This window comes from Ictalurus punctatus, chromosome 29, assembly GCF_001660625.3.
Source record: "Ictalurus punctatus breed USDA103 chromosome 29, Coco_2.0, whole genome shotgun sequence".
Classification (NCBI taxonomy): domain Eukaryota; kingdom Metazoa; phylum Chordata; class Actinopteri; order Siluriformes; family Ictaluridae; genus Ictalurus; species Ictalurus punctatus.
In genome coordinates, this window is record NC_030444.2 from 13,669,101 (window position 1) to 13,694,154 (window position 25,054).

General features: G+C 41.5%; 2 protein-coding genes and 1 long non-coding RNA gene across 3 annotated transcripts in view; 1 reads left to right on the forward strand and 2 right to left on the reverse strand.

The window, feature by feature from the left end:
* Window positions 1-8,561, forward strand: part of LOC108260976 (sodium/potassium/calcium exchanger 2) — a 53,558-nt gene extending 44,997 nt beyond the window's left edge. The window contains exons 7-10 of the mRNA XM_053677716.1: window positions 972-1,106; window positions 2,520-2,609; window positions 3,953-4,119; window positions 4,201-8,561. Coding sequence (XP_053533691.1) covers window positions 972-1,106; window positions 2,520-2,609; window positions 3,953-4,119; window positions 4,201-4,450 — 642 coding nt within the window. The 3' untranslated portion in view covers window positions 4,451-8,561. The remainder of the gene's footprint in view (window positions 1-971; window positions 1,107-2,519; window positions 2,610-3,952; window positions 4,120-4,200) is intronic.
* Window positions 8,562-11,995: 3,434 nt separating this feature from the next.
* ltb4r (leukotriene B4 receptor) lies at window positions 11,996-18,590 on the reverse strand. The gene is made up of 4 exons (XM_017461811.3): window positions 18,393-18,590; window positions 15,461-16,024; window positions 14,321-14,585; window positions 11,996-13,458 (listed from the first exon to the last, which is right to left on the reverse strand). The coding sequence occupies exons 2-4, from the start codon at window positions 15,952-15,954 to the stop codon at window positions 13,093-13,095; spliced, it is 1,125 nt and encodes a 374-aa protein (XP_017317300.1). The 5' UTR covers window positions 15,955-16,024; window positions 18,393-18,590; the 3' UTR covers window positions 11,996-13,092.
* Window positions 18,591-24,495: 5,905 nt separating this feature from the next.
* LOC128629466 (uncharacterized) lies at window positions 24,496-24,990 on the reverse strand. Its single transcript, XR_008393815.1, has 2 exons — window positions 24,773-24,990; window positions 24,496-24,655 (listed from the first exon to the last, which is right to left on the reverse strand). It is a non-coding gene; the product is annotated as an uncharacterized LOC128629466 (long non-coding RNA).
* Window positions 24,991-25,054: the final 64 nt, after the last annotated feature.

Consider the following 25,054-nt stretch of genomic DNA (forward strand, 5'->3'; position numbering starts at 1 on the left):
TTTTTTTTTTTTCGAAATCAGTTAGATTTTAGATCGTTCTTAGCCATCCGATCAGAACGACTCGACGTAAAGCTTAATTTGCACGTTAAAGCCTGAAATAAATCATGAAATAAAAGATATGTTTCAATAGACTATTAAAAAAGCTTTTTATGTAGTTATCGATGGCTTTGTTGAACTGATTCATTTATTTATGCGTATATTCAAGCGATTTAATGATGTATTTAATTACAGTATATTTTATTAATTCGGCGCTCCATAATTGGCCGTCGCTATAGTGATATATAATGATGCTGAAGGGCCTACTTAGAAGCGTGTGTGTGTAAGAAAAAAACCTCCCCTGGGAACATGTTCAGGCTGTCAGCATTGCCTTTGCACCGCCTGTTCCAGGCACTTGACCCATTTTTAACAATGCTCACTTCCTTCTGTCAGAGAAGTTCACGGAAAAGTGAGTGTGTATCCATTTGCATCCGAGACTGAAAGACTGCGAGAGTGTGTGTGGGTGTATATGCAAGAGTGTGTCACGTTTTTTTTTTCCAAAGCTTTGGCTCTGATCACCAAGGTTACAAGAAGTAACCAGGTGACCGATCGGTTCAGCAGGAGCTGTTCTACCGAACCATATTTGGATAAGGAAAAGTAAGTAAGTAAGCGAAGAAGGTAACGTGGTTAGTAACACGTCACTGTGAAATCTCCCATCGGGATGAGATGGGATAAGGGCGTGGCTGTGGATGGGGGCGGGGTTATCTTGAAAGACACCACGCCCGTCAGCATAGAAATGTTTCATCGTAAGATAAAAGGGTTCAGTGAGAAGGACTGTGTATTGATCTGCTTCTGTCTTGGCAAACTTAGCACACCTAGCGTATGTGGCATGCTCAGACAAGTGATGGTTGTCCAAGTGAGAATTCTGATTGGAGAGGGTGTGTGTGGGTGTGTACGACATGACATGACGTTTCGACTCTACCCTCTTCAAACAGGGTGAAGAAGACGATGAGGAAGACCAGCCCCTGAGCCTGTCGTGGCCCGAGAGCAACCGTAAGCGCTTGACGTATCTCCTTCTCCTCCCCATCATCTTCCCGCTGTGGATCACGCTGCCCGACGTCCGTAAGCCCGTGAGTGTGTGTTTGATGGACAGCTAAGATCCTCCTACTGTTCTGAAAAACCATGAACGCTCATGGTTTTCCCAATTTGGTTTGGGAAGCGTTTTGATGAAGCATGCAGTGTAACTTTATGAAGACTAGGTGTGCTGTAGGGTAAAGAAGGACCTTGGATACGTTGTACGTCGAGTTAATGTGAAGGATATGGGAGAGAAATTTACAGACCAACGCAGACAATGAGTTCATTTTAACATGCAGAATTTTTTCACGTTATAAACATGAATATTATGGATTCTTAATACTGCTGCAAGTCCAGGGGGTAGAGCTGGATCCTGATCTAACTCCTCCTATAAGCCTAACCTGTACCTGTTAAACCATGACACACTCTAAAACACAGAACAACAAACCCAGACTAAAACATGAGTTGTCTCCACCCCCTGGACTTTTTGTCTGACTCCGCCTCAGGTAAGAGAAGCTTAGTCAGGTCTGACTCCACCCCCTGGACTTTTGGTTCGACTCTACACCAGGTAAGAGAAGCTTAGTCAGGTCTGACTCCACCCCCTGGACTTTTGGTTTGACTCTACACCAGGTCAGAGGAGCTTAGTCAGGTCTGACTCCACCCCCTGGACTTTTGGTTTGACTCCGCCCCAGGTCAGAGGAGCTTAGTCAGGTCTGACTCCACCCCAGGAGCTTAGTCAGATCTGACTGCACCCCCTGGACTTTTGGTTTGACTCCGCCCCAGGTAAGAAGAGCTTAATCAGATCTGATTCCACCCCCTGGACTTTTGGTTTGACTCCGCCCCAGGTAAAAAGAACTTAATCAGGCTTGATCTAACCCCTGGACTTTTGGTTTGACTCCACCCCATGTAAGAGAAGCTTTTATCAGGTCTGACTCCATCTCCTGGACTTTTGGTTTGACTCCACCCCATGTAAGAGAAGCTTTTATCAGGTCTGACTCCATCTCCTGGATTTTTGGTTTGACTCCGCCCCACGTAAAAGGAGCTTGGTCAGGTCTGACTCCACCCCCTGGACTTCTGGTTCTGAAGCGAGGGGTACTTGAACATTCCAGACAAGGACTTTTAAACAAAACCACTTTTGAGTAACACCATGCTTCATCTGTTTAACATACTGATAAATCTTTAGAAACACGTTTTACAATATTTCTTGGAAACCAATAACAGCAGGAGAGCTGTGTTAGCTAAGCTAACTGCCAAACTAGCTAAGTATTATCATTATTATCATCCCTGTGAACGTTCAACCCACAATTTCCACTCGTGATCAACCACTGGTTCAAATTCAAAATGCGTCATCGGGGTGATTATTTAGTGTTCTGACGTGACTAGAAGTGTAAAAAAAATATATATATAATATATATATATATATAATGAAACTGAACAATAATGATCATTATTCCTCTTTATTATTGCAGAAAGCCAAGAAGTTTTTCCCCATCTCGTTCCTGGGCTCCATCTCCTGGATCGCTTGCTTCTCCTACCTGATGGTGTGGTTTGCTCACCAGGTAACAGGAAACAAAACACACAGCACATGAGACAAAATACAAACGTGCTGGAGTCAAAACGTGGCTAAGAGTGTTGCAGGTGCTCCGTGACTCAATGACACACACACACACACACACACACACACAGCAGCTACACGACACTATGTAGGATATAAGTAATGCAGAAAAGAGGCTTCAGGAACCTGCAGTTATGAGACTGGATGTGAGTGGATAATGAATACGGGAATATTTTCACAGGTTCGTACTGAGCGTGAGCTGAAGTTCTCGACTAATTCTAGAAAATGGCATCAGCTGGATCAGCGACACCTCATCCTGCGGCTGCCAGAAATGCTGGTGCTGCTTTGTGACTCATTGGCGTGTGGAAGAATGACTCAACGATTTAAATTGGCTTTATGAGCAACGTATCGACGCCTTTTTCTTTTCTCTTTTGTCGGTAACAGAGTGTAGGCCGACGTGTCTGGGGAGGAAAGTTTGGCAGTTTGTGATGTTGAGAAATTAGGACGAGTAGAAGAGGGCTTTAAATCCTCGCAGGAAAACATTTGGTGTGCGTTCTAACTTTTATTTTAAAGCGCTACGAAGACGTAGAGGAACTTTATTCCCACCAACAAATCCCAAAACAATGTCTTCACACCACTGGGTCTTAGTTGTATTAAGTTTTTTTTTTTTTTTTTCCGATTAGGAAATGATCTAACGATGTTCGTTATGGTGCTGGATAATGATTTCCACCATTGTCACGTTACTTAAAAAGAAAAAAGAAAAAAAAAGCTGTTTGTTAAAAATGGCCTGCAGGTCCCCAGAAGCCAGATTGAGAAGTTTTATGTCCAGACTATTTGCATCGCCTCACCAGAATAGTGGGGACTTACGTCGAAATACACAGCATGTACAATTCCAGCACTGTAACTGGTAGTGTGATATTAAATCGCGGTATTAAACAGCGTTAGCGATATTTGTATAGTAATCAGTAAAAAAAATAAGTACACCCCATGGAAATTGTCGGCTTTTTTGATCTATTTGGATAAGCAAAACATCCGATCGTCTTGATCGTCCAACTTATTTTTCCCGCACGACTTATTTTTATCTACAAGATTACTGACTCATACTCGATGCTACATCTCAGAACTGTGTTCATGTAGCAATCTTCACACCCTTCGAATTCATAACTTATGGATAATGTAAGGATAAGGCACGGGGTTCAAGAGCGGTCATCGCATTCTGTTCACATGAGATCCAGTTAAACGGCTCTGGTTTCAATTTGGAGTGAATCATTTTGGGACTTCTCACTGGAGAAACTAGCTTTAGCGGATCTCGTACTAACGCCGTGCTGTGGGGCGTCTCCCGCGCAGGTCGGCGAAACCATCGGCATCACGGAGGAGATCATGGGGCTGACGATCCTGGCAGCTGGGACCTCCATTCCGGATCTGATCACCAGCGTCATTGTGGCTCGGAAAGGTCTCGGGGACATGGCTGTGTCCAGCTCGGTCGGCTCCAACATCTTCGACATCACCGTAGGGTAAGAAACCGGGCACGCCGGCTGCATAATTATTAAAAGAAGTTTAACGATACTCACCTGCCGTTTCCTGTCTCTCTTCAGGTTACCGTTCCCGTGGCTCTTGTACACGTTGGTGAACAATTTGCAGCCCGTGGCGGTGAGCAGCAACGGCCTGTTCTGCGCCATCGTGCTCCTCTTCATCATGCTCCTCTTCGTCATCATCTCCATCGCCGCCTGCAAGTGGAAGATGAGCAAGATGCTCGGCTTCATCATGTTCCTCCTCTACGTCGTCTTCCTGGTGCTCAGCGTCATGCTGGAGGACAAGATCATCGTGTGCCCGATTTCCATCTGACGCACGCGCACTTCACTCACGCAGTCCAGCAGAGCACCCTTTCGGCGAATCTCCGCCCCCTTTTCATCAAGGCAGGAACTTGAAATTGAACCTGAACCTCAGCTCCTTTAAAATCTACCCCTTTAACGCATCAGCGTCTGTTTTCACCCTGCCATTCGATCACGGTCCCTATATCAGTGTATCGCAGCGTCCTTTCCAGACGCCTCGTTCATGTCCTATACAAACCCTGCTTCCGTCACATAAGAGCCCACTCCTTCGTTGCAATTCGTTCACCTGGGATGGTGGATGTCGTGCGAATTTCTAGACTTTCCGGATGCCGGATCTTCTGTAGCTGAGTTTTGGGAAAGCCGGAAAGCTAGTTAGCTACTAGTGCTGAGTGATATATCAAAAGGTTCTTGGACCTGTAGAGAAAACGAACCATCAAAACCAGTGCGATTATCCTGTGAATATTCCGAATTGAACCGAGATACATGTGAAATGAAGAAATGAGATGTAAAGCAAAAGCTTTTATTAGTCCAATTCTACAACACCTAGTTATAACGGAAAGACCTGAGTTAAACAAGGCAAGTTCATGGTTCTGAACATCACAGCTATAAAACCGTACAAACAGGACAGGACGTAGAAAGAAAAAAAAAATTCTCCCTGCTGGGGAAAAAAAATCCTTTTTTTTTTTTTTTTTTTTTATACTTTCCATTAACCAAAAAAAAAAAATCTTTTCCCGACGTTCCGATGCCGATTTGCGCATGACGATACGTGACGAGACATCGCGACTACGCTAAGTCAGGGGAAAATAAACCAACGGCAAGAACGAAACGCGCCCAAGAACTGTGCTGTTACCGTGGAAACCACGACACGAATTCCGCGCATTTTCCCCATTAATTCCTGTCCTAAAGAAAGAAAAGTCAGCAGTCGATTACGTTTCGTTCTGTGGAGACTAACGATCGTTATCAGTGGGAGGAAATTATGGAAGAGGATTTACGAAACAGCAATAAATGAAAGAAAGAGTAGTTATTTTATTCATTTATAGTTCTGCATTATTGAGTAATATAATAAGACGCTGTGAATAATAAGTGAATAAGACGCTGTGACTTCAGGGGTCAATTCTACGACTTTATACTAGACACTGGGATGTTTTCTACTCAATTTCATTCCTTTTTTTTTTTTTTTTACAGAAATTTACAGAATTCCAACGAAGAAAAGCGTACAGATTTGCTTGTTTTGCTATTAGCTACTGCCATCGTACTATAAAAACATTTAGTCTTTAACTCCTACAAAGGTTATTGTTTGAAATGAGCAGACCGGAGGATGGGAAAGGAGGTAGTGATATGTGATGCGTTAAAAATCTTATGCAGATGATTATTATTTAAATTCTGAAGTGGCCCAAATCAAGCGGTTTTGTTTTTCGATAAGTGGAAAGCGAGTTCAGTATTTCTGCGGGGGGGGGGAGTTTAAAACTGTTAATCAGGATCATTTATTTCATTAATGATTTTTTTTCCCCAGTGGTTAAACACTATTGCTCAGCACTAGTGGTTTAATTATAGGCGAGAGAGAGAGAGAGAGAGAGAGAGAGAAGCGGGATGCGCTATTCGCGACATTTGCTTAGTCGAAACTGAAACCGGGACTTCTCTCCACACGTCTCACGACCGACTTTCCGAGGTCAAATCCGCAGCTACGTTTTGCACGAGTGCTAAACCGTACAGTTTCAGGTCGGCTGGAGACGTTCTCAAACGAACGTTCCCGGAACGTTACCTCGATATTTTTACGTTCCGTGAAAACATGAACGTTTCTGGACAGAAAAGAAAAAAAAAACACACACACACACACAATAAAACTAAAATGACGACTGAAGACGAGGAGGCTTTGTGCGAATTTGGGGTGCCATTTTGTATGTCCAGATGGGTGTTTTGTTTAGTTTTTTTGCTTTTTCTTAGCACCTCCCCCACCCAACCTCCTTTTTCTTAGCACCTCCCCCACCACCCCTTATGTGTCAAATGGACGAGTAACATCTCTACATAGCCGTTGCTATGATAACCGATATAGCGAGTAGACCTAGTTGAAGTACAGTATTGAAAATAATCCGAAAAAAAAAAAAAAACGGGAAAAAAAAACAAAAAACAAAGAGATTCATGATCTGTATCTCAGCATGCCCCCATTTCACACTCGAGTATGTAGTGGTATATCGAGATAACATAGATTAGCCTCCTAAAATAGTATGCACGAGGGGGGAAAAACAACAACAACAACAACAACAAAGGAGCGGACTGTTGAGTAGACGCGTATAGACATAGTTCAGTGTCAAACTAGCCTGTAGATAGTTCTTATATATATAAATAAATATAAATAAATATATATATTATATAATCTCTCGCACTGAAGAGGCTATGTGCAATAATCTCATTAAATATTCAACGCTTGGAGCGCAAATGGATTTTCAAAAGTATTTTCCAGATCGTAGGTAAAAATACATGCGTGAACACACACTGTAGCCTAATTCATCGATGCTCATTCATATTAACATTTACTACTCCGGTACAAGACTTCTGAAAATTTCCTACGTGTTTTCTATATCAGGGGGGGGGGATAATAATCTGTTCAGACACACTTTGTAGTTTTAGAGCGTAAGGTTTGGACTGACATGGACCGAGTCTCTGACCTTTTATCCCATTAAACTTTCAGACGTACACTCTATTACAGTTTCACTGATGCACTAAATAGCACTCAGAACATATCGGGACTCACTCTGCAGTATCGAGACTCGTCCATCAGTGCCACATTACGACTAATCACGAGTACAGAGTGGTGTATACACTCACTGATATAGTAAATACACTCGTTTCCATACTCATATTGATTCATCACTGACACAATCACTTTTTATGGCACAGGGTTGAAAGTGTGTGTGTGTGTGTGTGTGTGTGTGTGTGTGCTGTTATAGACCTTATGGACAATTCCCTTAATATTCCCATTGGAGAATTTCAAAATGATGGCTTTCCTATGAGTAATCATGGGAAAGTAGATTTAGGACACTGACCGTTCATCATTCTTCCACTCAGGCTGCTTATGTTGGACCTCAAAAACTCAGAATGCAACAACTAGGACTTCCTTAAAATTCCCATTAATACCTGAACTCAACATCTAGACGAGTCTTATATTAATATAATTTGCGCAAATTGATGCCTGGCCCAATAGGAACCTCCTGAAATGACTCTCTCCCAACGATTAACCCAATAAGAACCATTTTACCAAATCACTAAACCCAAAGAACAAAATGGCTGACCTATAGGAATCCTCTAAGAACCTTCTAGACAGTCCAACCATATTCTAATCAGTAACCAATACAAATAACAACCTTATAGTTAACAGTATGCCATGATCATCCAGTTGTGTTATCAAACCATATTATAATTACTGACCCATAAGAATCGAGATCATATGCTAAATGGCTAAGCCATATGGAACTTTTCAATGAGAAAAACAATAAGTAAGTTACTGCACACGTCCGTCCCTGAAGCATTTCTGGTGGAGCCAGTTTCACACGTAAAGCTGTCGAAACAAAATGACCAGTGGAACGGTATGTAAGGGAAAGCTTAAACGCCTCATTAGGGAACATCCGACAACAAAACAACACGGTCCTAATTGACATCCCGCTCTTCAAATCTACCTACCAGACATGCGAATGATGGTTTTTAATTTGCTATTGCATTCTGAAATGCCGTTTACCGCCAACCGGATGTCCAAGGAAGAACAACGTCACTCCTTGCACTCGTGAATGAGGCCAGATTCGAATGACCGACCCATTAAAAATCTAACTAGAACCATCTAACAACTGGCAACCCAAGGAAAGAAAACCTATAAAAAATGTAATAAGAACCACTTAGAACTGAAACTATATTCCAGTAACTTACCTACAGACTTCAAATCAGACCATATTACAACGGGTAGCCGATCAAAATCTAATACAACCATTGAAACCATATCGTCAAAAAGAAATTCAAACATACTGGAGTCACTAAATCATAAAAATCCAATAGGAACCATTTTACAATTGGTAAGTCGAAATAAAATGGCTAACTTATAAAAAAAAAATGCATTAAGAAGCCCTTAAAAAGGTCATCACATATATATATATATATATATATATATATATATATCCCAGAATATCACATTCTGTTAACTTACCCATTTAATCCCGTAGAAAATTGGACCTTAAAAGTAATAGGAACCCAGTCGTGATTTGAATATGGTTTGGATTGTAGCTCTTAAAAATTCAACAAGAACCATATTATAATTGATAATACCAACGGACCCCCAGCCAACAGTATAGCTACATAGAGTAGTATAGATACGTTACCGGTAGAAGCTGCGAGGTTGGCGTAATATACTCTGCGTGTATTTATGTACATGGACATTGTTTATTTCCTGGCCATTTTGACCCCGTGACATGCACAGTGAGATTTATACTGTTTTTAACTCAACATTTCAGTTTGATTTTTACTGGAACGTGCAGCTTGTGTATTTAAAAAAAAAAAGTGGTTTCCGTGAACGCTTTGCCTCAAAACAACTATGGAGTTGATTTACTGTCAAAAGTAATGGCTGATGTAACCTTGAGATTGTTGTTATTAGCTATATTTCCTTCCAAGGATTCGTTTTTTTTTGTTTTTTTTTTGTAATGTTTCAGCCCTTTAAAATATGTGAGGATTTAGGCAATGGGAATGGAAATCGACGTTAAATAATTTACATGGCGTTAATCAACGTTTCCTGTTAATCGACCAGAAGATAAACCATTTGTTGACACCTGGAATGTTGCGAAAAACTTCAATGGAAATATGTTTGAACTTGCGCATGAATTAAGAGTTATGTGACAAAACAACACTCATATGTTTCTCACGACAAAACACAAACATCCTTTAGGTTAAGCTCAGGCATGTCAGCTATCTGAAGCTACCTGACTGGCCCCGCCCACTCTGCTCTCCTGAAGATATCACTCTCGGCCCCGCCCCTTGAAAATACTACACTAGTGATACTAAACGTAGCATGAACAGGACATAACGTAATTCATAAAGGATAATCATAATGTCTGATAACGTAACGAAAAGCGCCCTCCGATAATATTGGCACCCTTACTAAATATGAGCAAAGAAGGCTGTGAAAAATAAGTAAGTCTTTTTTTCCACAGCCGTTTTTTTTCCCCCACTCATATTGACTAGGGGTGCCAATATTACCGGAGGGAGCTGTATAAAAAAACCAGGATCTGTAGCTGCGATATGTGATCTAATATTTAATTAACGAATTCTTCATGTATCTCTACGATGTACGATTACTTCTGACAGCAGAACAACCCCGTAGTGGAAATGTTTCATAAGTTTGGAATGAATGTTCTCAACCTAATGCACATTTTGTTGCAGGTTATATTCGTATTCTAGCATTCGTCGGTTGCGACTTTACAGATTTATTGGTGAATTTCTTTGCAAGGAACGACGTTTTCTTAATTTTTCCCGAATGAAATATAACATTTAGAATAATATGATAAAATGAATATTCAGAACACCTTTTGTTTGGAAAATGAAATCTCGATGGATAATGGATAACTGCATAAAACCTTTCCCGCCCAAAAAAAATAGAATAAAGTATTACCTAAAAAAATGTATGCATAGCATATGAAATGTTTTTTGCTTCCTAATCGATATTATTTATATTAACAACTAATATTACAGGTATATTCCAGACTTTTCAGCTGCAGTGCATTTATTGTGATTGCCACCTTCACACTCACTCGATGATTGTACGCACACGTTTTTTTGACATTTTTTTTTTTTTTTTAGGACTCCATATTTATTTCCATTTGCAGAACACTGTCATGTATTGCAGATCATCGACCTTCACCTGGAACGTCGCATCAAATTCGGTTCTAAAGTTCAACATTAGGAGCAAAACAACTCGGACTTCTGATTAAGTCACTGCTGCGTTTCAGTCTCGCCTGGACAAGGACGGACATTTTTCTACACGCGCTCACGACTGTGGGATTTTCTTTTTCGGAGAAAAGAATGATGGCTCATGAAAGATGGCTCATGCAGTTCGTCATCGCCATCGTCATCGTCATCGTCATCAACATCATCATCATCACAGAGACAGGATTTAACGCGAACGCGTCACACTCGTCGTTTTCATCACTGAATGTGTACATATATACATATACACACCGGATCATGTAACTTGTGTAAAAGAATAGAGTCTATGTATAAATGCAAGGTATGTAATAAAAGAAATAAAGGTAAATATAATGATCGTGTGGTCAGTTGAATTGATATCTTATATATAACTTTGCAACAGTGAAAGATCTGCAGTAGTAAGAATAATTCATTGGTGCTCTTTATTCATGAGTTTTAATTGTATTTATTGCTATTTTTCTCTCTCTCTCAGGATCCAGGTTCATTTTTATATTTTAAGTAAGATTGAAGAGAGGATTAGCCGCCCTACGTGCACACTAGAGGGCGACAGGTGACCAGTTTTCGGTTAAACTAAATGTTAATGAAGCAGAAACTTTCAAATTATACAGTACTGTATATGGTGGGAGCTAGCTGCATAATTTTTCACTAGGTAACATCCACTTACCCTTTTAAATGCCTAAGACTCGATAATGAGAGCAGATTTGACTCACTTTCATAACTACATACCTTTTACCATTTAGTTTCAGTACTGGAAAGTCGGATAGGGCCAAAGGATAATCTCATCTCATGCAGCACTGGCTCACGGACAGCGCAGGAAGTTCAATAACCCTCAATTCTGTGAAGTGCCTCCCACACAAGAGGACTGGGGGAAAAGCAGAGAAGGGAGAAAAAAGCCAAAGTCCAAACACAGGAGGGGGAAAAGGACAACCTCCAAACACTGGAGGGGGAAAAGGACAACCTCCAAACACAGGAGGGGGAAAAGGACAACCTCCAAACACTGGAGGGGGAAAAGGACAACCTCCAAACACATGATGGAGAAAAAAGCCAGGTAGGGGTAAATGAGATACGTGTATATGAGATGTGTGTTTGAGATATGTGTATGAGATATGTGTATGAGATGTGTTTGAGATATGTGTATATGAGATATGTGTGTATGAGATATGTGTGCTTGAGATATGTGTATATGAGATATGTGTTTGAGATATGTGTATATGAGATATGTGTATATGAGATATGTGTGTTTGAGATATGTGTATGAGATATGTGTATGAGATATGTGTATGAGATGTGTTTGAGATATGTGTATATGAGATATGTGTGTATGAGATATGTGTGCTTGAGATATGTATATATGAGATATGTGTTTGAGATATGTGTATATGAGATATGTGTTTGAGATATGTGTGTATGAGATATGTGTTTGAGATACGTGTATATGAGATACGTGTATATGAGATATACAAAAAAACAGAAGAAACCAGGATGGGGGCAAATACTTTTTCACAGCATTGTTCAAATAGATGAGAAAGAAAAAAAATTACAAAAAAAACCCCCCTACAAACTCAGGTGGGGGAAAAACATCTGCAAACTCAGAAAATTGGTCCAAACACTCGTTTTTATTTGATTAGTTCCACTGAAATTAACTGCATGAAGTTTAAAAGACTGAAACAAAATGGAACATCACATTCCGGCAGCACAAACGGCAGGCCACACGCTATTGTTCTGCACATTACCGCCATCTTGTGGTCTAGTATAGAAATAGCGATCAAGCGGAAATTTGTACTGCGCATGCGCTTAATGCGACCCGAACACTGCAGTCTTTTTTAATAGGTAGTCAATATAAAAACCCATCTTTATTATATGAAATTGGTTCACTAATAATATTTTATTAGTTGTTTCGTATAAAAGGTCACGTTTTTATGCAGAATTTTTTTTTAATCATTAAAACATCATGTTACTAAAAGAGAATTTGCTGTGGTAATTGATGTTGACTGTAATAGAGTGAGTAAACTTTTAAAAGCGTCTATTGAGTCAAATTTCCTCTCCTCACACCCTGTTGCACAAAATGCAATATGAAATACTGAAATAACACGGCATACCGATCCGCACTGCGTTTTACACAATCCTGTGGCTTAAAAAGAAATATAGTCACCAGTGACCAGTTCTCACCAAGTTACACAGAACCCTGGTTCTCAAAGTGGAGACCAGGGACCGTGAAGTGTAACCAAAGTGTCCATGATGTGCTATTCTTTTAAGTCTCGTGGTTCCCCTATTGTCCCTGGCTTCAAAAAGCAACTTCTACTCTGTCACCAAACCACGACCGAGCCCTAACCCTAACCCTAACTTTATCAGATTAAAAGGAAAGTGTGGTTTCTGCTTTCTGATCTCTTTCTACACAAACAAATCGAGCAACAGGTCATGCAAACGGCCGGGCATGCAAACAGCCGGAGGAACTGTAGCATCCAGTTAAGTCCTGAGTCATATACCATCTTACTGTATTTTTAAAGCATAATAATAATAATAAGAAAAAAAGTTAAAGCATATCTAAGTGAATAATAAAAATCTAATTAATGCCCAATAGCTTAGATAACTTAGGTCTGATATTTCAGGAGAATCAGCTTGTTCATGCAAGGGTCCAGATCACGTTTAATGCGCCGATCACATTTCTCAAGATGTTATTGTCGCTCTGTGATATCATGGCATCGTGGTTAGAGTCTTAAGCTCCTTACAGGTAGTCTCCATCTCCTCCCCCTCCTCGTCTACATAGCTCTTGTTTTTAGCCACGCCTCCACTCTGGGGCCATTTCACCGACATCTTGGAGTGGGCCGAGCTGCTGGTAAAGGTCGTGGAACGTCGTCCGGAGTTGGATTCTGAGTAGGTTCCTTCAAAGAGTTTGGCCATGAAGCTGCAGCCGGCCTGGCGGATGTTCGAGCTCCCGGCGAACACGTAGAGCAAAGGGTTCACGCTGCTACTCAGAAACGCGAACGCCGTCACTTTGGGACGAACAGAATTCGCCACTTTGTAAATCGGTCCAGATCGGTCCTGCAGCACACCAATCACCTGGATGAAAAAAACAAAACCAATCAAAACGGAAGTTCATCTGTGTAACACAGTGAGTAAGATGAGATATCCAGATGTGTTAAACAACTTCTAACGTTGCACCTTTTGTTTGAACCCACCCATTTATTTTTTTTGAGTGATCAAAAGTATCGGAACAGACGACTGATAGGTGTTTCTTGTTACCCAGGTGTGCCCTGTTAAACTGATTGTTTAAAGAATTAACAGCTCTGAATAGCTGCTCTTGGTTTGAGCTCTACTGTTGGTTTCACCTGTGAAGACTGCATTTGTTGTTAAAAAGGATAAACCAACATGAAGACCAGAGAGATCTTGGGCATAGAAAGAAACCACTGGTATACTGAACAGGTCGGCCATGGAAAAGAACAACAGTCGATGATGGAAACATTTAGAGCTGTGAAGAAAACCCCCAAAACAACAGTCAGTGACATCACCAACAACCTCCACAGAGCAGGGTGAAGGTATCACAAGCCGCCGTTCGAAAAAGACTTTAAGTGCAGTAATATAGAGGCCATGCCACTCATCAGCAGTAAGAATCAAAGAGATGAGTCACAGAAGTTCTGGAACCAAGAGCAACCTCTACCAAAGTGATGGAAAGGCCAAAATGTGGAGAAAGAAAGGATCTGCTCATGATTCAGAACATGCAAGATCATCTGTGAAACATGGTGGAGGTAGCGTCATGGCTTAGGCTTGCATGGCTGCTTCTGGAACACTTTACTAATCACACTTACACATCAAAGCATTAAGCTCTGAGCCACCACTTCCTATGAAGTTATCGTGACTTCCTAGCTCGATATCGGCTAGCTTTTTAGCATTGGTTGGATGGATGTTCTCCAATACACAGTACCTGTAAGATGTTGATGACGTGGTAGGGAAGCCAGAAGAGAGCGAAGGCTGAGATGATGATGAGGATGAGAAAGCTGCCCTTTATACGCCCGTGAAACATGGCGCTGCGCAGGCGGCAGATGACGGAGGTGTAGCAAAACACGATGAAGGTGAAGGGGATCAGAAAACCCATCAGGGTCTCCATCAGGTACTGGAAGAGTTCATGGTTATCGCTGTTCCAGTGGTAGGGTTTGCAGACATAAATGGATTTGTTATCCTTCAGGTTGCTGTAATAATGGAGAGATAAGAAAAAAGAAAAAAGAAATATTTGTGTGCGATTCTGTTGTAGCGAATCAAGTAAAACTTGACTTTGAATTTGATCATCTTTAGTTCTGCTCACTAGATTCTTAGGGCTTCATTAAAAACCGACCAAAGCCGCAGAGATGTGTTAAAACGCGGTTATAATGCAAACAAAGTTGCGTCATAGCAACAGACACGACCACGTGAATGACACATGTTTTGCTCGCATCATCAGCCAGCATGTTTTGTAGATTTGTGACAGCGAAATCAGGCCGAATATCGTGAAGTGTAAAGCCGTGTTAAGGAACGCTCAAACATCTCCGTACCTTCAGCTTTATTACAGATTCAAGAATCATTAAATATGCACGATATGCAAATTTAGTCATCGCAATATACCTAGCCAGCGAGTCGAGCGCTAGTGCGCTAGCTTGTTGTTGTTGTTTTTTTCCCAAGTCGGATTTCAGCATCCGAGTCTTGATTTGCATGCCAAACATGTCAAAATATAGTCGCCATAGCAACCGTGATTGTGTTCATCATTAAGATGAACTAAGTTAGCTAGACAGGCAAATACCTAGCTTAGCACACATCGTCAAAAAGTTCAAAAGGTTCTTGTTGCTATGGCATCCCCCGGCAGTGATTTGCACATAAGCTGTGATTGGTGCAACGCTGTTGAGACATCACAGGTCGGTCTTTTGTATTCAGAAGTATTGAGAAACCTGTGTTGTAAATCGTAACATGAAAACCTGAGCCAAAAACCAATCTATTCGTTCAGAATCAACCATCCAAGAAGATCTGAAAAGTGAAAAGTCAGTGTTGTTGTTGTATAATATCCCCACACAGACTCACATACACAGAGACAAACCTGCGGTAGAAGGGCATGGGCAACGCCAGGAGGAAGGCCGTGATCCAGATCACCAACATGACGATGTACAGCGTCCTCTTCTTCCTCAGCTTCTGAGACAGGAAGGGCCTCATGACAGCCAGCCAGCGGTCCAGGCTCATCACACAGATCAGATAAATAGATACGTACATGTTGACGCAGCAGAAGTAGTGCACGAGCTTACACATGCCGTCTCCGAACTCCCAGCCGTTCGGTCCAGCCAGCAGGCGCAGGAAAAAGGGGGCGCTCAGGAGCACCAGAGCATCTGCCACAGAGAGATTCAGGACCAAGAGGCACGTAACGGAGCGCCGTTGGACACGGCAGAGCACTGTCCACACCACGAAGAGATTCCCGGGAAAACCGAAGACGAAGGCGATGACCAGGATAGCTATCCCAGTCCCATGGGACTGCGAGGTGGGGTTGGAGGTGGTTGAGTTGGAGAGGCCAGGAAGCAGGCTGACATTTGTGTCGGCCATTTGGATCGGTCGATTGAAGTTAGAAGATGGAAAGTCTGGTCAGGTTTGATTGCGGCTCGCTCGGTGTCGGCTAAAGCCGAGGTTTGGGGAAAAACAAAGACATCACAGATGCTGTTAAGAAATGCAGAACTGACATCCAGGACACACTGATGTAATGGATTTACTGTTTTTGGGGGAAATTACATTACGTTGCAATACCAATTACATAATGCTTTCTAATTCGATCCTTAATGTAAATCTGCTTTTTGCTCAATCAACCAGCCATCATCTTACACTGTGACTCCGCTAAATTAAAATGAATTATCATTTAGACTTAGTTAATGACATACAGATTAGGTTACTCTTTAGCTGATCCCGTTAGCAGGCCTCCCATTAGCATAGCCACAAACCCCCCCCTCCCCCCCCAAAAAAAACAACAACCAAGCCCGTGTGTTTTATTAACAAATATCTTCATTCTAAAACCTGACACAACCCCAGCTAAAATACTGCTAATATAATATAATATAATATAATATATAATGTAGCTTAAAAATAAAATAAATTGAAAGTAAATAAACATATCTATATATAATAAGCTGTTTTAATCGTATATAAATGTATACAGGATTTAAGGTCCATTCAACCAGATCAAGGATGGAGATATGATCAATATATCAATATGGACACTGGTGTGTTGTGTGTTTTAACTTTAGAAATCATTTGGGTTGATGTTTGAAGTAAATAAAACCTTCAAGTTGTTGTTTGAAGTATATAAGTATGAATATTATAAAAAAAAATAATAAAAAAAACACCAAAATAATCAGATTACAGGTACATTTTTGTAAAATCGTTCTCTTTCTCCGGTCGTGACTCATGTGAGCAACTTCCTGGCGCATACGTAAATAAATTGCTCAAGAGAAATTTGGTAGAAATCAACGCACATGGATCTCTGAAATGCTTCCGTTAGGGGGACCGTACGTCCTCTTCTCCCCAGACATGTCCTCTTTTTCGGACATTAAAAAAGCTGGAGAGAACGTTTCGGCTTTAGTTTCGTTATGATGCGCTTATGGTCGAATGCTGCATCATATTTGCACCGCTTTAACCCCTCTCTGTAATTCCCGCACACCGATTGGTCGATTATAAAAGGCTTTATTATGAAAGTCTGCATTCATAGTAACACTGTTTTGAACGCTATTAAGGCACACCCCAAAACAACAACAACAACAAAAACAAACAAACAAACAAACAAAAGGTGTCCTCTTTTTGGAAAACCAAAACATTTATTTATTTATTTATTTTATTAAAAAACAAATCCAGACATTATTGTATTACTTTCATACCGGGGTACTTGGAATTACGTTACTGGTTACGCTCACATACTTTTCCCGCTCACAGATATGTAAATATCGGGTCACTTTCCTCAATAAATAAACGTCCGAGTATAATATTTGTTTGATCGGGTTCTCCTCATCTACTTCTAGGACTCGTGTGAAAACCTGATGATGTTTTACGTCACATTTATGCAGATCTTTCGAAAATCCTAAAGGGTTCACAAACCTTCAAGCACCGCCGTACGCTGAATTCATTCTGGGTGATTACGTGTGCCAATTATGTGTGCATGGGATTGTTGAGATGACGGGGAATAACTACTGAACTGTATATGTTGCCTAAGTACTGTATAAAGTACTCGTCTCATGCACTTGCGGGGTTTATCCTCTTCCTGTCATCCTTAGTTTGGGGATTCAGTGGTCCAGATATGAACCCTTTGAGAGTTGGGAACATATTTGTACCTTATTTACCCCTAAATGGGACATAATTATGACCCAGTGTAACAAACTGGGTCATGCAACAAACGACAGTGAGATGTTGTTCTTTAGAAAGGAAATGACAGTAACAGGGTTTTTTTTTGTTGTTTTTTTTTTTAGAACAAGTGTGGAAAAACTGTAAAGGCGGACTTGCATGCGCAAGCAAATTTGATAACATCGATGTACTTGGAAAACAGGGATTTAACACTTGAAACAGACGAACAAAGAAAAACAAAAGTATTTCAGTCAATTAAACGAAGCATTTCAGCATCCACTCTGCCTGTTTATTTATTTATTTGTTTATTTATTATTTATGTAAGAAAGAGGAGGGAGTCTGAACGAGAGAGAGAGAGAGAGAGAGAATGGGAATTCTCCTCGGAAGTCTAAAAGCTTCCAGTTTACGTGTTAAGGACACACGGTCAAATCTGAGAGTTTAACTGTTCAGAGAACTGAACACCGGGATCGAGTTCAACCTCAAATCTGGTTTGGGGTGAAACTCTTGCAGAAAAAAGAGAAATGACATTCTAAGCACGAATACACGCACACACACACACACACACACACACACACACACACACAAAGAGAGACTTTTTTTCATAGACTGATGATCATCAAGGCATAAAAATACACTGATAATGCATATAGAACTCTTACCTCAGGAGCAAGCAGCCTGTGAGAGTGAGAATGAGAAAGGAGCGTCTGTCTTTCTGATTAATCAGCGCCTGTGTGTGGGCGTGTCTCATCGAGGGCTTCTTAACAAGTGTCTTTTTGTGTGCTCTTTGATTTTTTTTTTCTTTTTTTAATTTTCCTACAGTACGTCGGCCTGCTTCCCCTGTCAACTTCACAACGTCACTCGATGTCTTTCACAAGACACAGGAAAGTGGTGTAACACAATCCGAAACACACACGAGGAGGAAGAATTGATGTTTTTTTAAAAAAATCCAGTCATACCAGCATCTCTCTCACACACACACACACACACACACACACACACACACACACACACACACACACACACACAGGCACTGACATGTCAGTAGAATAACCACACAAATTATATCTACTTAGTCGTGATCTCTTTTGGATGGTATAGAGGCCAAGCTGATATTGGGTGCCAATACTTTTGTAGAGCAACACACACACACACACACACACACACACTGGCGCACACTCACACACACACACTGACACACACTATGTCAGTAGAATATCCACACAAATGAAATCTACTCAGTCGTGATCTCTTTTGGATGGTATAGAGGCCAAGCTGATATTGGGTGCCAATACTTTTGTAGAGCAACACACACACACTGGCACACACTCACACACACACTGACACGCACTATGTCAGTAGAATATCCACACAAATGAAACCTATTCAGTCGTGACCTCTTTTGGATGGTATAGAGGCCAAGCTGATATTGGGTGCCAATACTTTTGTAGAGCAACAGACACACACACACACACACCGGCACACACTATGTCAGTAGAATATCCACACAAATGAAATCTACTCAGTCGTGATCTCTTTTGGATGGTATAGAGGCCAATCCGATGTTGGGTGCCAATACTTTTGCAGCGCAGCAGATGGACACACTATAAACGTGGTCCATATAAAAGTATATTAAGATGATAAACTGGGTTATCATGTCAGATACTGTGAGATCTCCATGGAAACACACAACCCCTGATAGATCGTCCAGGAAATGTAACACTTCCTGTTTAAACAGTTTCTAGCGTCTCTCATCAGCTCTGACGTGTAAATAAACATCTTACTGATCTCCAACGATTTCCTTCACGCTTGTCGCATCACAGTACGGACGTGAGAGTGAGACTCCGGCTGAAACGTGTTAAACGTGTGTAGCGAAGTGTCTGAGCGATGATTTGTGGGTTGGTGATGTGTTTTCAGTGCTAATTAGTATTCCCAGGGTTCCTGGGAGGCGTTAGCGGATGTTTCGCATGATGACGTGACGGCCAGACGTCGCTGTCGTTAGCGTTAGCAGTGTGAATATTGTTTGGGAATCCGATCCGTCTGTTATAATCAGATATTTATCAGACGAAGCTAAGCAGTGAAGCGTTAGCTACACTTTTCACAAATGGCTAGCTAGCTAAAGTTCCAACAGTACAGCGCGAATAAGCTAGCTAGCGTTGGCATTTCTTTCTTTCTTTCTTTCTTTATTCATTTATTTTCCCTTCTTTCTTTCTTTCTTTCTTTCTGTTCCCTTCTTTCTTTCTTTCTCACACTCATTCTTTCTTTATTTCCTCTCATTTCTTTTCTTTCTTTCTTTCTTTCTTTCTTATCTCTCATTTCTTTCTTTCTTTTGTTCTCATTTCTTTCTTTTTTATCTAATTTCTTTCTTTCTTTCTTTCTTTCTTTCTTTCTTTCTTTCTTTCTCACTCTTTCTCACACTCGTACTTTTTTCTTCCCTCTCATTTCTTTCTTTCTTTTTTCTTCCTTTCTTTCTTTCTTTGTTTCTTTCTCACTCTGTCTCATACTCATTCTTTCTTTCTTTCTTTTTTTCCTCTCATTTCATTTCTTTCTTTACTTTGTTCTTTCTTTCTTTCTTTTCCTTTCTCAGTCTCTCATACTCATTCTTTCTTTCTTTCTTTCTTTCTTTCCTCTCATTTCTTTTCTTCCTTTATTTTGTTCTTCCTTACTTTCTTTCTTTCTCACTCTTTCTCACACTCATTCTTTCTTTCTTTCTCATTCTTTCTCACACTCATTCTTTCTTTCCTTCCTCTCATTTCTTTCTTTCTTTCTTTCTTTTTCACTCTTTCTCAGACTCATTCTTTCTTTCTTTCTTTCTTTCTTTCTTTCTCACTCTTTCTCATACTCATTCTTTCCTTCTTTCCTCTAATTATTTTCGTTCTTTCTTTCTTTCTCATTCTTTCTCAGACTCATTCTTTCTTTCCTTCCTCTCATTTCTTTCTTTCTTTTTTTCTTCCTTTCGTTCTTTCTTTGTTTCTTTCTCACTCTGTCTCATACTCCTTCTTTCTTTCTTTCTTTCCTCTCATTTCTTTTCTTTCTTTCTTTCTTTCTTTCTTTCTTTCTTTCTCACTCTTCCTCACACTCATTCTTTCTTTCCTTCCTCTCATTTCTTTCTTTCTTTCTTTCTTTGGAAGATTTTTAGCGAAACGCCGAAGAAGTCACCACGTCACTCCCATCCTGAGAGCTCTCCAAAATTCTTCAAATTCTTTTATTCGTTTAAAATCTCTGAACACTCACGCACCCGGGTATCTTACTGATATCCTCCGGCCCTACGCTCCTTCTAGAAGTTTAAGATCTTGTGGTCAAAACCTTCTCACTGTCCCTCACACCAGACTCAACTGCAGAGGGGAACGAGCGTTCCCTGTGTCCGGGCCCGGGTCATGGAGTTGTTTACCGTTATACGAGTGGCTTCCACCCCACCCATTATTAAATCCCTTCTTAAAACTGATCTTTTTTCTTTGTTTTTAACAGATTTATTTATTTATTTATTGATTGATTTATTTATGTATTTATTTATTTCCTTGTATTCTAGCAGCGTTTTATCGTGTCCACTGCACAGAACTTTGGTCATTCTCGGGCTGTTGAACTTCAACTGAACTTCTCACACTCTTTCTTTCTCACGCGCTTTCTTTTTTCCTTTTTCTTTCTCACACTCTTTCTTTCTCACGCGCTTTCTTTTTTCCTTTTTCTTTCTCACACTCTTTCTTTCTCACGCGCTTTCTTTTTTCCTTTTTCTTTCTCACACGCTTTCTTTTTTTTCCTTTTTGTTTCTCACATTCTTTGTTTTTTCTTTTTGCTTCTCACAATCTTTCTTTTTTCTTTTTCCACAAGCTTTCTATCTTTCGTTCTTTCTTTCTTTTCTTTCTTTCTTTCTTTCTTTCTTTCTTTCTTTCTTTCTTTCTTTGCCCCCTCACCCCCTGGACTTTGATAAAAATCCAATCTGACTTCTACTCAGGACATAGTGCTCAGTAAGGAAGTTTAAAAATCCTGAGTTAATTATACTACACACTATCTTCCCCAGATTACGGTTCAAACAAATGCTTCTGTAATTATTAGGGTCGAATTTATTTAATATGGTTTTGTTGTTTTGGCTTTCGATAATGACATCTCCGTTCTGCTCCTATCTGACGTTTGAGATCTTCTTTGTTTTTTCTGCTGTATCTCTACTCTCTGCTAGTGCAAGTTTTAGTGTTTCTCAGTCCTGCTGTTTATTAAGCTGGCTTTTGAATTGGCTCATCTGGTCTCTGAGGAGCTCATTGTCTGTGTTGGTGATGTTGTGGGTGAAGATCTGCTTTTTCAGTCCTACAGTATCAGCTCCACCTCTAACAGGGCCCCTAACAGGGTCTCTAACAGGGTCTCTAACAGGGCCTCTAACAGGGCCTCTAACAGGGTCTCTAACAGGGTCTCTAACAGGGCCTCTAACAGGGCCTCTAACAGGGCCTCTAACAGGGTCTCTAACAGGGTCTCTAACAGGGCCTCTAACAGGGTCTCTAACAGGGCCTCTAACAGGGCCCCTAACAGGGTCTCTAACAGGGCCCCTAACAGGGTCTCTAAAAGGGCCCCTAACAGGGTCTCTAACAGGGTCTCTAACAGGGCCTCTAACAGGGTCTCTAACAGGGCCCCTAACAGGGTCTTTAACAGGGCCTCTAACAGGGTCTCTAACAGGGCCCCTAACAGGGTCTCTAACTGGGTCTCTAACAGGGTCTCTAACAGGGCCCCTAACAGGGTCTCTAACAGGGCCTCTAACAGGGTCTCTAACAGGGCCCCTAACAGGGTCTCTAACAGGGCCCCTAACAGGGTCTTTAACAGGGCCTCTAACAGGGTCTCTAACAGGGCCCCTAACAGGGTCTCTAACAGGGTCTCTAACAGGGCCCCTAACAGGGTCTCTAACAGGGCCTCTAACAGGGTCTCTAACAGGGCCCCTAACAGGGTCTCTAACAGGGCCTCTAACAGGGCCTCTAACAGGGTCTCTAACAGGGTCTCTAACAGGGCCTCTAACAGGGTCTCTAACAGGGCCCCTAACAGGGTCTCTAACAGGGCCCCTAACAGGGTCTCTAACAGGGCCCCTAACAGGGTCTCTAACAGGGCCTCTAACAGGGCCTCTAACAGGGTCTCTAACAGGGTCTCTAACAGGGCCCCTAACAGGGTCTCTAACAGGGCCCCTAACAGGGTCTCTAACAGGGCCCCTAACAGGGTCTTTAACAGGGCCTCTAACAGGGTCTCTAACAGGGCCCCTAACAGGGTCTTTAACAGGGCCTCTAACAGGGCCTCTAACAGGGCCCCTAACAGGGTCTCTAACAGGGCCCCTAACAGGGCCTCTAACAGGGTCTCTAACAGGGCCTCTAACAGGGCCACTAACAGGGCCCCTAACAGGGTCTCTAACAGGGTCTCTAACAGGGTCTCTATCACGGTCTCTAACAGGGCCTCTAACAGGGTCTCTAACAGGGTCTCTAATAGGGTCTCTAACAGGGCCTCTAACAGGGTCTCTAACAGGGTCTCTATGACGGTCTCTAACAGGGCCTCTAACAGAGCCCCTAACAGGGTCTCTAACAGGGCCTCTAACAGGGCCTCTAACAGGGTCTCTAACAGGGCCTCTAACAGGGCCTCTAACAGTGCCTCTAACAGGGCCTCTAACAGGGTCTCTAACAGGGCCCCTAACAGGGCCTCTAACAGGGTCTCTAACAGGGCCTCTAACAGGGCCTCTAACAGGGTCTCTAACAGGGCCTCTAACAGGGTCTCTAACAGGGCCTCTAACAGGGCCCCTAACAGGGTCTCTAACAGGGCCCCTAACAGGGTCTCTAACAGGGTCTCTAACAGGGCCTCTAACAGGGCCTCTAACAGGGTCTCTAACAGGGCCTCTAACAGGGTCTCTAACAGGGTCTCTAACAGGGCCACTAACAGGGCCTCTAACAGGGCCTCTAACAGGGTCTCTGAGCTGGGTTACAGTGGGGTGGAGGTGTGAGATTGGTGGGGGGAAGTTCTGGGTTTTTCGAACAGCTCTGTTTCTCTCTTGGTGTTGTGTGGTTTAGGCGACGAGGTGGTCAGGGTGTCACTGACACAGAGGCCTCTGAGAGAAGGGAAAACCTCTACAAACATCTGCAGAGCACACTCACTGCACTGTATCAGTACAGTACCTGTCTGGTACAGGTTAAGTGTTAGGAACCTGCGTCCTGCATTTTTTCCCACAGTCTTCAAAAACATCCATTTGCCATCTCTGACAGATTTAGTGGGAGTGTGTGATGTGAGTACAGATAGCTGAGCGCCAGGCCTCTGTGTGCTCAGTGTGAAAGAGCGGGTTAGTTCTGGTGTATTTCCCATTAATGTGTGTTTTTGGTTTGTACTGCTATCTGCGTATCTCTCTCTCCATCTCTCTATCTCTCTATCTCTCTAGCTCTCTCTCTCTGCTGACACTGATGTGTTTTTCATACAGTATTTTGAAATTCTGATGCGAACTCATGCACTCAGTGTTCATTTACTTCCTGTTTTCTTGATCTCTCCTTGTATTGCATACACCCACACACACACACACACACACACACACACACACACAAAGAAATATTTCACTTCCTGGACAGTTGCACACTCACCGGAGCATCCGTGTCCTGACTCGTGCAAGTTGCAAAACACAACATTTTTTTTCTTTTTTTTGTTCTATTACTTTTCTTTATAAAACACATTTAGAGTTTCACAGAATTTTTAGTGACTCTCTCTCTCTCTCTCTCTCTCTCACACACACACACACATTTATAGAAATATGTCACCCATAAGTCACTGAAATATTATTTTATTTTAACAATATTATACGTGTAACACATCTTTACACAAACATTCGTACTTTAGCACCATAATGTCACTAATTTCACTCTTCTCACTGAGTCCACTTATTTATAACATCATTCATAACATCATTCCTCACATCACTCATATCCTTCCTCACATCACTCATAACATCATTCCTCACATCACTCATAACATCATTCCCCACATCACTCATATCATCACTCATAACATCACTCATAACATCATTCCTCACATCACTCATAACATCATTCCTCACATCACTCATATCCTTCCTCACATCACTCATAACATCATTCCCCACATCACTCATATCATCACTCATAACATCATTCCTCACATCACTCATATCATCACTCATAACATCATTCCTCACATCACTCATAACATCACTCCTCACATCACTCATAACATCATTCCTCACATCACTCATAACATCATTCCTCACATCACTCATAACATCACTCATAACATCATTCCTCACATCACTCATATCATCACTCATATCATCACTCATATCATCACTCAT

Bases quoted from the DNA above. Each gene is read 5' to 3' on its own strand.
- ltb4r (XM_017461811.3), bottom strand. From the start codon at position 15,954: ATGGCCGACACAAATGTCAGCCTGCTTCCTGGCCTCTCCAACTCAACC. The intron at 14,586-15,460 runs GTTTGTCTCTGT...CCATTATTACAG, and splicing joins CCCATGCCCTTCTACCGCAG to CAACCTGAAGGATAACAAAT. The intron at 13,459-14,320 runs GTACTGTGTATT...TTTTTCATCCAG, and splicing joins ACGTCATCAACATCTTACAG to GTGATTGGTGTGCTGCAGGA.